The 15,504-nt window shown below is 35.7% G+C and overlaps 1 protein-coding gene across 7 annotated transcripts in view; it reads left to right on the plus strand.

The window, feature by feature from the left end:
* Positions 1-15,504, plus strand: part of RPS6KA5 (ribosomal protein S6 kinase A5) — a 63,664-nt gene that overhangs the window by 10,210 nt on the left and 37,950 nt on the right. For 4 of the 7 annotated variants that reach the window (XM_053945354.1, XM_053945360.1, XM_053945355.1 and 1 more), the window contains exons 2-5: positions 2,453-2,524; positions 10,518-10,736; positions 14,266-14,381; positions 15,149-15,256. In XM_053945354.1, coding sequence (XP_053801329.1) covers positions 2,453-2,524; positions 10,518-10,736; positions 14,266-14,381; positions 15,149-15,256 — 515 coding nt within the window. Of the gene's footprint in view, positions 1-2,452; positions 2,525-9,476; positions 9,485-10,517; positions 10,737-14,265; positions 14,382-15,148; positions 15,257-15,504 lie in introns of those variants that run through there. The other 3 variants (XM_053945357.1, XM_053945358.1, XM_053945356.1) reach the window with 2 other exon arrangements.

Consider the following 15,504-nt stretch of genomic DNA (forward strand, 5'->3'; position numbering starts at 1 on the left):
GTTAAAAGCAAGAACTCCCAGGAGAACTCTCTCTTTTGGTTCCGGTCGTCAGAGAGTGCAGACTCTCCCCTGCCCAGCCTTAGGCTGGGTGGGGGAGGGGAAGCCACGCGGCCTTGTCCAGGTAGGCCGAGGGGGTTGAGGGTCTGGAACCCAGCCAGCTCCTGTGGACGGAAGGGTGGAGAGAAGCGGAGATGCCTTTGCCCCCCCCCCATGTGGGAAAGAGACGGAGAGCCTGGCGGCACCTGGAAATCTGCCGGCAGAGGAGAAGGAGAAGGGGGGGGAAATGCCCAGCGTGGGAGGCGGAAAGTCGGACTGAGATATCGGCCGTCCAGGGAGTCTGAACTTTTAACCCTTTCGAGGGAATGAGGGCTTTTTAAAAGTATTACTCCTCCTTGATTTGTAGTGGAAGAGAGACAGTCCGGGACCTGACATGTTAGAAGAAGAAATATTTAGGTGGGAGGAGATGAAGAAGTAGCTTTTAGCTGGACTTTTCTTGTTAGCCATGGACTGAACCAAAAAATCTCCTGCAATAGAGACTGCATTTTAGGGGGATGCAGTGGTGACCCAGGGAGACTTGTTTCAGCTTCGAACAGCACAGGAATGGCGAGAAACGAAGAGAGCTGAAGAGGGAATGGTGATACCCTCTGTCTTCGGGAAGAAGATGAGTCCTGTTTTTGGACCCCTCGGCCCCAGGGGAAAATGGGGGGGACTGTAGTCCCAGGATGAGAAACTGAACTGTTATATCTTTGGGTCCATGGCAAAGCATCCTTAAAGGAGCCCTACGAGCAGTCTGTCCATGCACGGTGGTGAGAGCACTGTGACATGGAAAGGAGAGTGTCACACTGGCAGATTTTTCTTCCGGGCGGTTGCCATGTGTGACAGGGAAACACAGGGGGGCAGCTGTGTTTCCTGGGGGGCCTGTGGTGCAAGAGAGACTTCTCTCTCCCTTGATAGTTTAAGCATAGATTACCTGAAGGGTGGTAATTTGATCAAGAATCCCGGGTGATGTTTCATGGCTGGGTGTGTTTGGAATTGGGAGGAGGAGGGGTGGTTTTAAAAGGTCTTCATCCTGGATTTAGTTTATGTGTTTTCTGTATTAGTAGTAGTTTAATAAAGTTTTTTTCCTTTGTTATTAAGCTTGGGCCTGCTCTGCTCTGTCCCTGATAACATCTCACAGCATTTATTTAGGGAAGGTGCATTTTCATGGGGATGCTGGCATTGCGCCAGTGTCAAACCATGACACTTGGAGACAGTTTACTTTCTGTGACAGAACAGACTCTAATTGTATAGACACTAACTCAGTCTAGGTTTGCCTTACTTGCTATAACTCCTTTATTGGCACATGAGTGTGACTTCCTTACTGCTGTCTTAAGCAGTGACTGTGATGTAGCTCTAGCAGGAGTATTTGTTCTGTTTGCAATCAGGAGCAGTACAGCGAGCTTCAGTTCAGCTCCTGTGGTGCATATTGACTTGCTACTTGATCATGCATCCTTAATTGTGCTTATGAAGCTGCTCAGTAAAGTGGATCAGGGAACTGAACTTCTAATGTGAACTGAGTCTAACTGAACTAATGTGAATTATCAAGCTTAGTTACTTTTTTGTCTTGCTGCTTTTTAACCTGGATCATTTCAGTGAGAGCTTTTGCTGAATGGTTTGTAGTCATGTTGATGCAAATGGATGCATAATACTGTGACAGGAATCAAAGACGGAAAAATGGCAGCTGCTTAAGGCTTTCTTAAGGAGCTTAGGAAATGAAAAAAAAAGCAATAAACAACAAAGCAATCTTGCACAATCCCTTTTTTTCAAACAGTGGTCTTTACATCCCTGCTTAGAAAATGGGTACTTATTTTGTCTAACATACAAAATGGTATAGATTTGTAGAAACATAAAACCTTCTGCTTCCAGACACAACAAATGACACAACTTTGTAGCTGCTTAGATTTTTCCATACTTGTGAGTTATGTAGACTTAAGGTAATTTCTACTTGATATTAATGGAGAGTCTTTAACAATCCTGTGTTAAATGCATGAACAGTTGTTGCAGCTCTGTTTGTCATCCCACACACTATAAAATCCAAAAACAAATTAGAGTATTCACGGTGCCAGGGCTAAGAGGTGGCCTGATTGCTGTCTGTAACTATGTGATTGGAGATTACAGACAAGGTGGAGCTGGACTCTTTTCAAAGGTGCCCAGTGATACACTGGAAGATGGTGTATACAGATGGGCTTCAAGTACTGTTCTGTGATTTTACACCTTTGAGTACACTGATGGCAGCAAGAAAATTGCTTTCCCTTGCTTTTCAAGTTGAATACAGTATGAAATTGGGATGTCTTCTTAGCACTGATTATTTAAGTCAACTGCTAACTTGGTTTTACTGGGGCTGTAGTAAGATGTCAGAGTGATGTTTTGGTGTACTACGTATCTGATGTGATTTTTTTTTTTTCCCCTTCAGCAAATTTGACAGGCCATGCAGAGAAAGTTGGCATTGAAAACTTTGAGCTCCTGAAAGTTCTTGGAACAGGGGGTAAGATGCACTATTTTTAAGCTAAATGTCGGAAGCATTACTCTTATGTATGATCTTGTTTTCTAGCTGAGGTTTTGGTAATTGGAACAGTCTTTAGGAAGATAGCACTTTTGTATTACATAGCATATTTTTTTCAATTTTTTTTTTCACAGATAACCAAAATTGGAGGTCACACGTTGTAGCACAGCACTTTTGAATATGCACTTTTTTGGAAAAAAGAAAACATATGGTTGAAAATTTGTGACAATTTAATTTGTTAAAAATTTTGTAAAATTGTAAAAATTTGTAAAATTTGAAAAACCTAATCTGTGTTAAGACATGGTCTTGATAATTATGTTAAATTTTCAGAGTGTGTTTGGGGAAAAAAACAGTAATTTTAATACATTATTAAATAAGATGCGCCATTTTTTATCTAATCCATTTTAGGGTTGGTGTTGGCTCCATAACTCTGTCCTAGTCAGATCCTAGTATGGATAATGTTCATTGTTGTATTGTGGGTTTCAGCACAATGTTGGAGATTTTTAGATGTTGTAGGATTACTGATGGTAATGAACAAAAAAACTTTGTTTCTCCATTGCTAAAGGGACACACAGCCCCATATACAGACAAAAGTAATGGCTTTTGTTCTTTTTAGGGTGTTTATGCTTTTTTATTTTTTGGTCAGTATTAAGTCAGATGCATTGCTGAGTAGCTTGGAATAATCATGAATGTGGACTATCATCAAGGGCTGCAGGACTTTTATGCTAGTTAAATGATACTAAATTTTAGGGTGTTATCAGTCATTAATGGCTGGCAGTGAGGTTGTAATTCATATAGATTCTTTTAGAAATTAAGCTGTTAAATCACCTGAGAGGATCTTTTTCCATTTCAGAAGTAAAGTTTTTAAAGTTTAAATTTAACATGCTAAAAAATTGAAACCTTGCTATTAAATTTAAATAGTTAGAGGTAGATACAAGGAAGCTTTAATATTCATAAGTAAATGTTGTATATTCCTAGGTAAAAGCAATCATGATTTTCTGAAATGGTCAGTGTGGATCTGAGTGGGGTTGACAAAAATGAAATTATAAACAATTAAGCCTTTATGTGAGGATGTCTTTCTCTCCTGCTGATGGAAACATTGGCTGGATTTGTAAATTTTTTGAATTTTGTCTCTTTGTTACCTTTACCATTGGTCTGGGATCATGCTAGTATTACAACTATTGCATTTTAGGTACAACGTAAGTTGGTGGTTTCATAAGGGTCAGTCTTCAAGTTCAGACTAGTAGTAGCCTGACCTCCTCTTGTCTTTAGGCAGTACCTCTGAAATAGCCCATCTTACTGTTAAATTCTTGTCAGTCATTCAATGCTACCTCCCATGCCTTCTTTTCTTCATTAACAGATTGGCCAAATTTTTCTTGGCCTGGAATACTCTTAACTATAGCAGGTAATTGTTAGGCTTGCAGTGCAAAGCTGTTCTATTCACTCGGGTTAACAGGATTATTTTTGAGGGACCCCTTTCAGAAAAGGCTACTTTAGTGGGTTGATAATGGGGTTGACTCTGTGTGTGTGAAGTAAAAAAAGAAGTCGAGTAAGCATGCCTGTCTGACTTCATCCTGCTCTAGTAGTATTGCTGCTCCAGAAATGTCTTTTGTCTAAAATAATCTAATCTTTGTCAAATCTAAAAGATTGCTCAAGCTTTAGGAATCCAAGGATTCCTTGGGTATCTTGAAAGGCATTTGTAGGAAGAGTGGTTGGCATTTGTTGTGGTGTTTGGTTTTTTTGGTTTTTTTTTTTTTTTTTTTTCACTTTTTTGATATGCAATTTTTTTCACTTTTTTGATATGCAATTTTGCCCAGCCTGAGTTTTTTGCTTCAGAAATCTAGACCATCAGGGCAATCAAGAAGCTTTGTTCAGTCTCAAGCCTATGACAGCTAGGACTCATGCATTAGGTGTGTCAGAGGTTGCTGCTTACTGGATGGCATTAATGCCAGTGGCCTGATCAGAATGGAGCTAGTTCTCTTTGCTTTTGGCAAGTGACCATCTGTCAGCTGGCAATGTTTGCTGCCACACGGAGTTGCTGAAAACAGGATTCTGAGGATGCTGGACCTCAAAGAGGTCCCTTAATTGCTTGGCCCAAGACCCAGTCAGTTACACCTGCATCACCCCTGGTGGTGATTCATTCTTAAAAGCCTCCAGTAGCAGAGATTCTGCAACCTTCCTAAGATGTTCTTGCTGATGAAGTTTAATTTCCTAACTTGAGAAACATTCTGGTCATTGCTATAAACAAATAGAGAAAAGCCATCTTTACTCTGGCAGTGAAAGCTTTATCCTGGTGTGAGCTCTTAGGTATCATTGATAGTACTGTAATATAACTAATGCTCAGTAAAAAAGTGATGCTGTTTTAAAATGCTTCACTGTGGAGTTATGCACCATGCAGTGTTTTCAAACCAATACTTAATCGATCTAATGCAAGGGAGAATGTGTTGAAACCTCACAGTAACATAAAGTGATGACTGTAGATGCTGTTGAAACTAATTACAATATTTTAAATACAATATTCTGCCATGAAGCAACTGGAATAACCACAGAAGATACTTAAAACATGTTAAATTAAATGATACCTTGCTCAAGGATTTGACAGTTTATTTGCTCAAGAATTGTGATAGTTTCTTAGACTCAGTGGTGATTCTTTTCAGGTAACAGCAGTGAAGGCTTATTTAAATCTTCTTTCTTAAGCTTTATGTGTTAAAAGTGCAAACATTTAAGATTGTTAGAAATAGTATCTGTGTGTGCTGATTTTTCTCCTGTGGAAGCCATTTTTTGTCATAACTTTTTTCATGCTATGGCTCAGCATAATTGCATACTTATTATTTTCTTTATTTGAATTGCTTTCTTACATTCTTTTGTCTGCTTTCTTCTAATGTATACACTCAACTGGAAGCATGCTTGTTATATTTTGCTTTTTGGTATAAAATTGTCTCATACTATATACTTTCTTCTTTTGAACTGAGTCTCAGTGCGAAGACAAGAAAGCAAAAGTTAGAGCTGGATCCTTTTATTAAGGGGGTAGTGACAGAATAAACTTATTCATTGAAAAAATCAGTAGCACTTTACATCAGTAAAATGAAAGACATGACACTATTAATGTGCCACTGTTAAAGAAGCTGTTAATAGTGTACTTGTTGCTTTGGGAACAAACTGTTACTGACTTTACTTCTGACTGGCCGTGTTCTTCTCAGTATATGCTTTTTGAAATTGTATTAAGTCCTTTTCTCTTTCTGTTACTGTTATAGCCTTGCTAATATGGAATTTTCAGGTTTCCTGTCCATGTTCGTGTTTCCAGTTTGTCCCTCCTATCTAGTTAAAGCCTTTCTCCCTGTGACAAAGAAAACTAGAGCCTATTCTCTAGAAGAACATTATTTTTCAGCAAAGTAATCTAATTGCTTCCCAAAGCCAGGGAAGGAACAACAGGAGAAGGTGGCTGTGTTGATTTATGCACGCCCACTTGGCTTATTTGCTTCATTCTTTGAAAATGTGTTTTTAACTGTTTGGCTTATTTGCCTCATTCTTTGAAAATGTGTTTTTAAAAAAAAGAAAAACAGTGTAGAGTGCATTCTGGTTCATACATTTTCCTACCAATGGATTATTCCTTTTTTTTTACTGAACTTTAATGAATGCCACTCTCGTTCACTCTTTCAGCTGTGGTTAAAAAGAGACAATAAAATTGGTTCTTGGGCATGTGCACTTATAATCCATTCTACCTTTTGAACGGCAGTCCACTAATGAAGACTAACAATAATGAGAAACAAGAATCTAACTACCATATATGAGAGAATGTTTTATATGTGCTCTTCTGGATTTAAGTGCTTATGTGGGAAGGATATTCACCTTATATGTGGAAGATCCTTAGTATCTGAAGGATTTATTCATATGAAGGGAACAAAATTAGTGGGATGAATATCAGATTTAACTAATCATCTCAAAAATCTTGTTATGCAAAAACATACAATGAAGTTTCATCTAAGAGGTCAGAAAGTATTTTGATAAAGTTAAGACTGTGAAATGAAGTTACTTCTTTCAAAGCATATTGAAGAAAATATTCTCTCATAAAAGGAGGAGGAAGAAATGGGGATACTGTGCTCAGGAGAGTGAGACAAAATTAGTGTGTGTCTAAAAAGAATTCCAAACTCCAATTAAATATTTTACTTCAGTTTCTGCTGAGGACAGCTAGAATGTATACTGAATGGTAGGTGGGATGGCTAATTGGAGACAGGGCTTGGAAATGGAAAATTGGTTTTCTGCATGAAGAACAGACTGAAAAGAGGGGGCTGTGTTCAATCTAAGAACCTGGAAAAATTTGTCCTTTTCATAGACCTGAGAATTCTGAAAAAAATCTTTACATTAAATTGGAGATCAATAGCAAAATTCATATTGGAACTAATGCCAGAGAGAATAGCAAAAACAGCCTTACGTTTAAGAAGGAAAGAAGAAAGTAAGATGATGATCCTAGGCAGCTCTTGGTTGTTCTGACTTCATCAAACTTCAGTGGTATGCAGTACCTTTAAAACAATTTTTGAAGAAAATTATTTACCTTATTTTTTTTAATAATTAAAAACGAATGGTATCCATATCCAGTGGTAGACTGTCTTGTATTTGAGTGCTGCCTTCTAAAAGCTGACATTCTTTAAAAATGAACAAAAAAAAAGTTAGGCATGTATTGTCTACCATAACTATTTACTGTAATAAATTTACCTTAAAAAAAGATAAAAAAAACCAAAATCAAAATGCTGATGTAAAGTACATTTTAAGATGCAACTTACCCTTTCCTGTCACTTTTTGCCTTTCATAGTAATCATCATTCACTTGTTTAGTGGGAGAGGGAATTTATTCTCAGAGTAAGTAATAATGTTGAAAAAATTCCTTTAATGATACTTGCCTATCTGATATCTAAGGAAAGATGACAGAGAATGCCTTGTTTTTGACAGTTTGGTCATAGACAATAAATTTGAAATATTCAGAATGCTATTAGTTGAGGCTTGTTAAGGTTTCTGTTTGGCTTTCCCCCCCATTTTTAGCTGCTGGAGCTATATGCTTTTTCTAACTTTGTCATATCCCAATTTTTAATACATATGGACTGATACTAGCACAGTAAGAGTTCTGCCTCCAAATTCCTTAGGCAGATTAAATCTAAATTCAAATTGCAGAGCAAAGATGTCATTAGGCATATATCATGAAAAAATACAATGACATTTGTTCAAATCCTTAAATATTCTGTACCTCTGAGCCCTTTCCTTTGTAGTCTTGTGCTTATTCTTACACTGACAGTATAAAAAGTGCTTTAATAAAGAGGTCTAGTTTATATTAGCACTTGAAAAGATTAATTTAAAAATTATGGATGCAAATGTAAAGTTTTGATGAATTTAGGAGTCCACAGAAACCATCCAGTGTGCTATAAACAGTAAGAATTGTGCTCCTTTTCCTCTGTAAGAATCAGCTGATGTGATGCAATGCCTTAATGTGCTTGCATTTGTACAGAAAGAAGCAAAGAACACTTCATATTTTTAACTCATTGTCTTTCAGCAAGCATGTATTTTAGACTATTCTAATGACCTGCTGAATTGTTACTTAGAATGGTATATATTCAATTATATATATTACTATGAATATAAATTCTCATATACATAATTATGTTTATGTATGCTTATATATACTTATGATCTATTACTATGAATTTGTATTCATGGAAGGGGCAGTAGTAAAAGGGAAGTTTTAGCACCCAATTATATTTTTCTATCTCACTAATTGAGTGCAAATTTGGTATAAATTGCTGGTATGAAATATCTTAGTCATCCATAAAGGCTGATAACTATTCTTTAAATTTTTATTTTATTTCTCTTAAGCTGTCAGGTCAGTCTAACAAAGTTTGTGTCTGTGTATGTAGTTTTTCTATCATTTAATGTATTTTCAATGAATTTGAGGGGTGGATATTTAGTGATTGTGTGTGATTCATTTTGGGCATATATTACCTGCTGAATATTTCTGCCTTGGCAGTAGATGAGGTGTGCATGAGATTTTATGAGAATGAACATTAAAATGCTCTTTGAGAAATTAAAAAAGCTTTGCTGAAGTACAATTGTTGGGTGAGAATATTGCAATTGGCTTATGCACTCTCTCCTTGCTGCCACTTAAATAAATGGCTTTTACAGTGTTGTCTTTTAAGTAGATTTCTTGTGGTGCTATCAGAGATTCTGGTGTTGGATATATTATGAGTCATTTGATTAAAATAGTGCTACTTAAGATTTATTCTCATTAAAAATGCTGAGAATCATCATCATTCTGTCAGTCCTTTTCAGATTCCTGAAGAAACAATTTGTACCATGGCAAAGTTCTATGTTGCAAAGTCTTTTATGGCAACAAGAGTATAGTTTCTAGAGATTCTTACAGCTATTACACTAACCAGATAATTTTCTCTGATACTACATGAAAAGCTGTAGTAGGTACTGCATTCTCTCACTTAAGATGCATTATTATATGTTTTTATAGAATGTGATTAAAGATACAACAGTAACACTCATTCTTTCACATAATGTCCTGTTGCGTCTACTACAGAATCACAGGTAGCCAAGTGTTACAATCATGAGACTTTTGTTCTTTTTAATTTAATATGTTTAATATTTAATTTAATATGTTCTCCAACATAAAATTCCTGTTCCCTGGTGATGAATAACTGATGACCATTCAGTCTGGCTTATGTACACTTGAGAGCTCGTAACTGCAGAGTTGGAGAATGCAACACAAAATGCAAAAGCTTGAAAGAGACTGTCCTGCATATGTCACAAAATAGAAAGATGTCACCTATTCTGACTCTATTTGCCATTCTTGATAGATACATTATGAAAACTTATTTTATGAAAGCTTTTTTTGCAGATAATGAATTCTGTAAAGAAGGGAAGCATGATTCCTTAGGGTGCAATGAGTCAGGTAAAGAACTTAGAAAGAATTGTTCAGTATATGAGCAGTATCAGTTCTGTATACTTATTGAAGTAGAACTCATATCTAGGAAAAAAGCTCACATGTCATTTGGTAGTTAAAAACTCCAAATTGCCCATCTGGAAAAAATTCAGAAAGAAATCTGGAGTTGCATGTGATGCTTATTGGGAGCTCTGTATTCTATAGCTTTTTAAAAGGCCAACTAAATTGGAGTGTCTCACATCAGGACTGTATACACTTGTCCAGTGTATTTTCAGGTTTGAGATATTTGAGCATTCTCTTTGAGAAAATAGTGTGAAGGTATTGGCAAGGATGGGACAAAACAATGAGCTGGTTAGTTTTTCTGTCTCATTATGGCTTAAGGAGAGGCTTACAATGATGATTTCCTTAGTGAGCTTGTAGCAGCCTGCAGTTAGGGGTCTGCCTGAGCCAGAGATTCTCTTTAGAGTTTACTGTGCTTTCCTCTCCTTCAGAGATTTATGTAATTTTTTAAATTCATCTGCATTTTTGACAGCTGCAGTATCATGTAACAGTAGTTCCACAGCTCAACTGCATATTTGTGTGCTTGGCATAGTTTTTAATGCTGATACCTAATGATTTAATTTGTTGCCTTAGTTATTTTGTTTCTAAAAATAATGAAAATTTGTTCTTTACTGACCATCTTAGAGTTTTAAATTTTTCTTCTTTAATTTAGTTAGATTCTTCTTAAGTACTCTACCTTTTTCAGACTAAAATGGGAGTACGTTTAGTTCCCTTCATGTTTAGAGGAGTTCTTTTATAGTTTCCTAATGTTTTATACTTTTTTTTTTTTTCTGGTGGGAGCAGGGTAGTTGGGGACAGAAGAGAGAAGGTACCAAAATAGTGTGCTTCATTCAAGACAGGAGCACACAAAGATTTTTACCACAGCATAAGGGACTTCTGGGTTTGTGTTGAAGATCTGTAGTATAAGTAGGTAATTTGTGGTTTTTGTCTCTTCTTCTTTCTTTTCTTTGTTTTTGGGGTTTTTTTCTCCCCACTTTTTAAGCCTATGGAAAAGTATTCCTAGTGAGGAAAGTAAGCGGCCATGACGCTGGAAAACTGTATGCCATGAAAGTATTGAAGAAAGCAACAATAGTTCAAAAAGCCAAAACAACTGAGCACACGAGGACAGAACGACAAGTCTTGGAGCACATTAGGCAATCACCGTTTTTGGTCACGTTACATTATGCCTTCCAGACAGATACAAAGCTTCATCTCATTTTAGGTGAGTACTCTTTAGGATTCAAGTTCTTAAGAAAAAAAAAAAAAGACCTCTTTTATCTTCATGTTTTATAAGGTTTTTTTAATGTGGTCTAAAGAACAGTGTGTTTGGAGATTGCATGAGAAAGCATAGGAAGTAAAATACTGTTCATCTTCAGCAGTGTCTGTGTTTGTGGTTTTCCTGTTTGAGCTTGAGAGTGCTACTCTGACTTGGAGAGGATAGTGGTTATCTGTGACTTATATGCAGCAAAAAATGTATATGAATATTCATCAATGACCTGGAAGCATTTGCTTTGTTAAATGTTTTGTTATGAGGTAATTTGATCTTTTGAGTATTGAGATACCTGCCTGTGTCAATTTTTGGGCATTAAGAGACAGTCCAAAATCACACAAGTCTGTGCTGAAAGTGGAGCTTGTTCCTAAGGTTTGGTAATACTCTAATTTTAGAAATATTTCTACCTTTCAGATTAGCAGCAAGTTTTAGTGTTTGGTGTATGAGGTATATCTGTAAGAAAATTGCCAGCAATTTTAAAAACCTTCTTACATAGAGTATTTTAAAAGAATTGCAAAATGAAGGATTAATTAAAGGCTTCGTTTCATAATACACTTCTCTAGTGAAACATTTGAGGAAGTAAATTGCCTTTTAATTGAAGTGCAAGTTTTGCGTTCCTTTTTATCCATAACTTCATTTTTTTTACCTTTATTAACAGTCTGATTTACATCAAATTAGCAAAATTTTTCTTAATGTTAAATGAATATACACCTCTAGCTATCAATTCTTAGAAAGGTCTTCTATGCACATACCTTAGTTTCATATACTGCAGTGAAATAATAAATATGTAGAACTGAAATGGAGTGTTCACTAAACTCGTTTTTGAAAATGAGAATTGAAAATTGTAATTGCAAATTCCTCTGACTAGGATATTAAAGAAATAAATAAAAGATTGTCACAAATAAATAGTTAGAAATATATTAATGGCTTTGTGATTCCTTGATAGCAACTGTTAAAAATGAAGGTTTTGAAATTTATATTTTATTTAAAGTTATTGACTAACAATTTGGAAAAAAATTGAAATATTAAGTGAGAGAAAATGTGAATAATTATTATAAATATTATGGAACCATTCTTTAAGTCCAGGTATTTTTTTGCTAAAATGCACATTAGATCCCATAAGAAATATTAAAAAAAAAAAAAAGAGGAGAAACCCAAACAAAAAAAAACCCTCAAACCTGAGATAGATGTATGTAGTTGCCTAAAAATAAATACATAGTAGGGGGAAGTTTAGGTGATAAGCATAATTAGAAGGCTATAAAAGCCTCTTGTATGAAAGAAAATTAAGTTTGATATTATATTTCCATAAGAGTCAAAAAGGAGCAAGCCCAGTAGTTCTGAAGAACGCTGCATAGCAGGTAGTGCCGACAGGGCATGTGTCCACCATAATGCAATGTTGAGGTGATGTTTGAAGCAAGAGGTTCATAGCTAAGATATAATTATGGCCTTTTGTTTTGTTTTTTTTTTCTTTTTCATCCATTCTCAGCATATCTGTTTGGGCCAGACAGGTCCTTTTTTCCTTCATTTTCAGCAGAAAGTAGGAATAATTAGTTTAAAAAATTCTTTTAGTGACTTTCTGTAACAGTGAAAATTTCTCCTCCTTAATGTGATGTAAAGCTACTTTATAAATCAACTGAGCTTCATACCTTCCCTGAGAGGGAAAAACCCAAACTGTTTGTTACAAGTGTTTCATGTCTTACCATGTAAGTCTGTGTAAATCACTTGAGTTTACTTTTGGAATTTAAGTGTTTCAGAGGCTTCTGGATTTTGGGGGAAAACAGTATTTGTCTTGTTTTTGTACTGGGCTGAATTTAGTGTGTGAGCTACCTGCCATTTTAGTTTTTAGAGTTTGCGAATTGGAGCCTCGGTGCAATATTTAGTACAGTTCTTCATGCTGTCAGATTACATAGCTATATGAATTTAGACTGAATCAAGTGCAGACATGCAGCTGCATTTCTGCCAGATTTCCAGAAAACAGAATTGGTAGTTGATTCCAGTTTTTATGTTGGCTTTAAACTATATGGAACAAACAAAGTGTTGTATCCATGTGAGTACCATCAATTCTTTACAGAGCTTGTCACACAAGGTTAAACGTCTAATGCTTTAAAAAATAGCTAAATAAACTTCACCTGACAGGTCAGATTATCCTGAAGTAACCAGGCTTTTTTTTTTTCTGTTGTGCCAGTGATGCATTTGATCTCACACCAAGAATTTGAAGGCTGTTTGTTTCATTGGGTTGTGGTTAGTGTTACAACCTGGATAGAATTAAGTTTGTTGTGCCCCTTCTGTGGCAGCTTTGATTTGGATCTGTCACAGTCCTTAGAACAATTCAATGGCAATTCAATGCTTCCCTTCTACTAAATTAGCAGTTCTGGCTAGAAATATTTAAAAAAAAATGTTACTGTTACCTTTTTCTACATGAAGTTTTTTAGAAAAAGGAAGCAATTGTAAAATGGGGGTTATTTATACTTCATTAAATCTTTTTTATTTGCTTGTTGGTCTAGAAAAATAATCCTTCTCACATTTAATTCCACTACTGTTCCTTTTCAAAGAGAGAACTGGAGATCTGAAAAGTGGAGAGAGATCAGAATATGTGTAATTTGTGTATATGTTTTTTTTTTTCCTTCAAACTATTAACTTAAAATAGGATTGGAACCCTTTTATGGATTTGTGTTTTATACCAACAAATCTATAGAAACAATATTCAAGAAAATACGGAGTAAGATTTTGTGGGGCATGTTCCCTGCTCTGTGTATGTAGATCGCAAATACAGTAATGGGGGCTGTGAGATCGCAAATTAATGGCTGTAATGTACACTGCTATCATAAACAGCTCTACATCTAAAATATGTTTGTGTTACAGTGGAGCTCTGTTGTAATAATTTTTTTTCTCCTCTCCCTTACTGTGGGAAGAACCTTGTGTTATAGCCTGCAAAGAATGAAAGTGTGGTTTCCATGAGGGAGTGTATGTGGAAATAATCTCCTGCAGTAAGTTTTGCCATCAAGGTTTCCCTTGTGAAGGAAAAAATTTGTAATTGTCCATAGCTGATTATTTCCCCTAATACCTGCTTTCTGAATTGCTTTTCTTTGTGTTAGTCTGCCTTGTTACTCATCAGAGTATTTCATGAGAGTCTGCAAGGGTTCTGTTTGTAGGTATGATTTGTGCTTCTTTCTTTTCATATTCCTAAATAACTAAAAGACTGATTTTTGTGAAAAAACTCATCTTTATAATTTAGGAGTAGTTGAAGCTTATTTTATGGTTTTGATGCTTATTCAGAAGTGACTCTTGTTCTTCCTTCATTTCTCTAAGAAAGAAATTTAATATTGTACAACATAATGAAGTACTAGTGAATTACAATTAAGGAAAGCATCTGATAGTAGAATGTGTTACTAAGTAGCTTGCAAAGTACCTAATAGTATTCCAATAAGAAAATAAAATTGTCAGAAAATGAAATTATAAGGTTCTGTGTTCTATTTTTTAGACTATATAAATGGAGGAGAATTGTTTACTCATCTTTCACACAGAGAGAGATTCTCAGAAAATGAGGTGCAAATTTACATCGGAGAAATTGTTTTGGCACTTGAACATCTCCATAAGGTAAAATAACTTTATTCTGGTGCTGATTTTGAGGACTTATAGCTGTATTCTTTTTGTGTCATATAAAGGTAATAAGGAGAACTATTGTTTTACGTTGTTTTAAATTGAAAGTAACTTTATCTAGCAATGGGACATTAGCTGTATAATTAGAAATCACCCCCAATGAAGTGTCCCTCTTTGTGCAGCAGATTAAGGCCACAATTTTTTGCCTTCAGGGTGAAGAGTAGTGTTATTGACAAATGATTTGTTCATTTTTAGTAATCCTTGTGAACTGGTGTATGTCACTAAAAGTAATTTGTAGTGCACATGAACAGGTTTTGGGTTGTAATGTTCAGTTATCCTTGTTTCTACACAACTGAGTAGTAGAGTTCTAGCACAGCTGTAGACATGAAAAGTGTTAAAGTTCTCAGAAGTAATAAGTGGATTTGTAGACTATTACAAAGCATGCATATATGTAGGGTCTATGTCTAGGCCATATAACAGAAGCATCCATTTTCATTCTTAATGAAAGGAGAAATGAGTTTTGCGCTCAACAGCAAGTATTTGGTCACTTTTAGATTCAAGGGATATACAGTATGTCCTTGAAATTTTAAGACATTAATGCACAGTGTAATTTCCAAAATTGTGTGTTTTGAGGTGCAACTTCCATATGTCAGATTACCTTAATAATGTAATTTTTGGTGGCTTTATATGTAAAAGCATTCAGCAACATCTTCTTGATGTGGTTACACTATTTGGAAATACTTTTTCTTATATTCTGTTTGCAGTTGGGGATTATATATCGGGATATAAAACTTGAGAATATTCTCCTTGATTCTGATGGCCATGTGGTGCTGACAGACTTTGGTCTAAGTAAGGAGTTTCTTACTGATGAGGTGAGTATTTGGCTCTCCGGTAGGTGTGGACAGAATTGAGCAAGATGACTAAGTCTCATTGCAATCCTAAGCACATTTAAAAAGGATGGAAATCCTGCATTCCAGACTCCTATGTCATAGAACAAATTCTGGTTGTCTCTGTTACTAGGTTTTGAGCTTTCAGTTTATTGTTTTTAGGCTTGCCAGTGTTGTCATACATCTTTGTTCTAGTTTTCCCTGAAAAGCTTTCATACTTTCTTCTGCTGCCC

Source organism: Vidua chalybeata, chromosome 6 (assembly GCF_026979565.1).
Source record: "Vidua chalybeata isolate OUT-0048 chromosome 6, bVidCha1 merged haplotype, whole genome shotgun sequence".
NCBI lineage: Eukaryota > Metazoa > Chordata > Aves > Passeriformes > Viduidae > Vidua > Vidua chalybeata.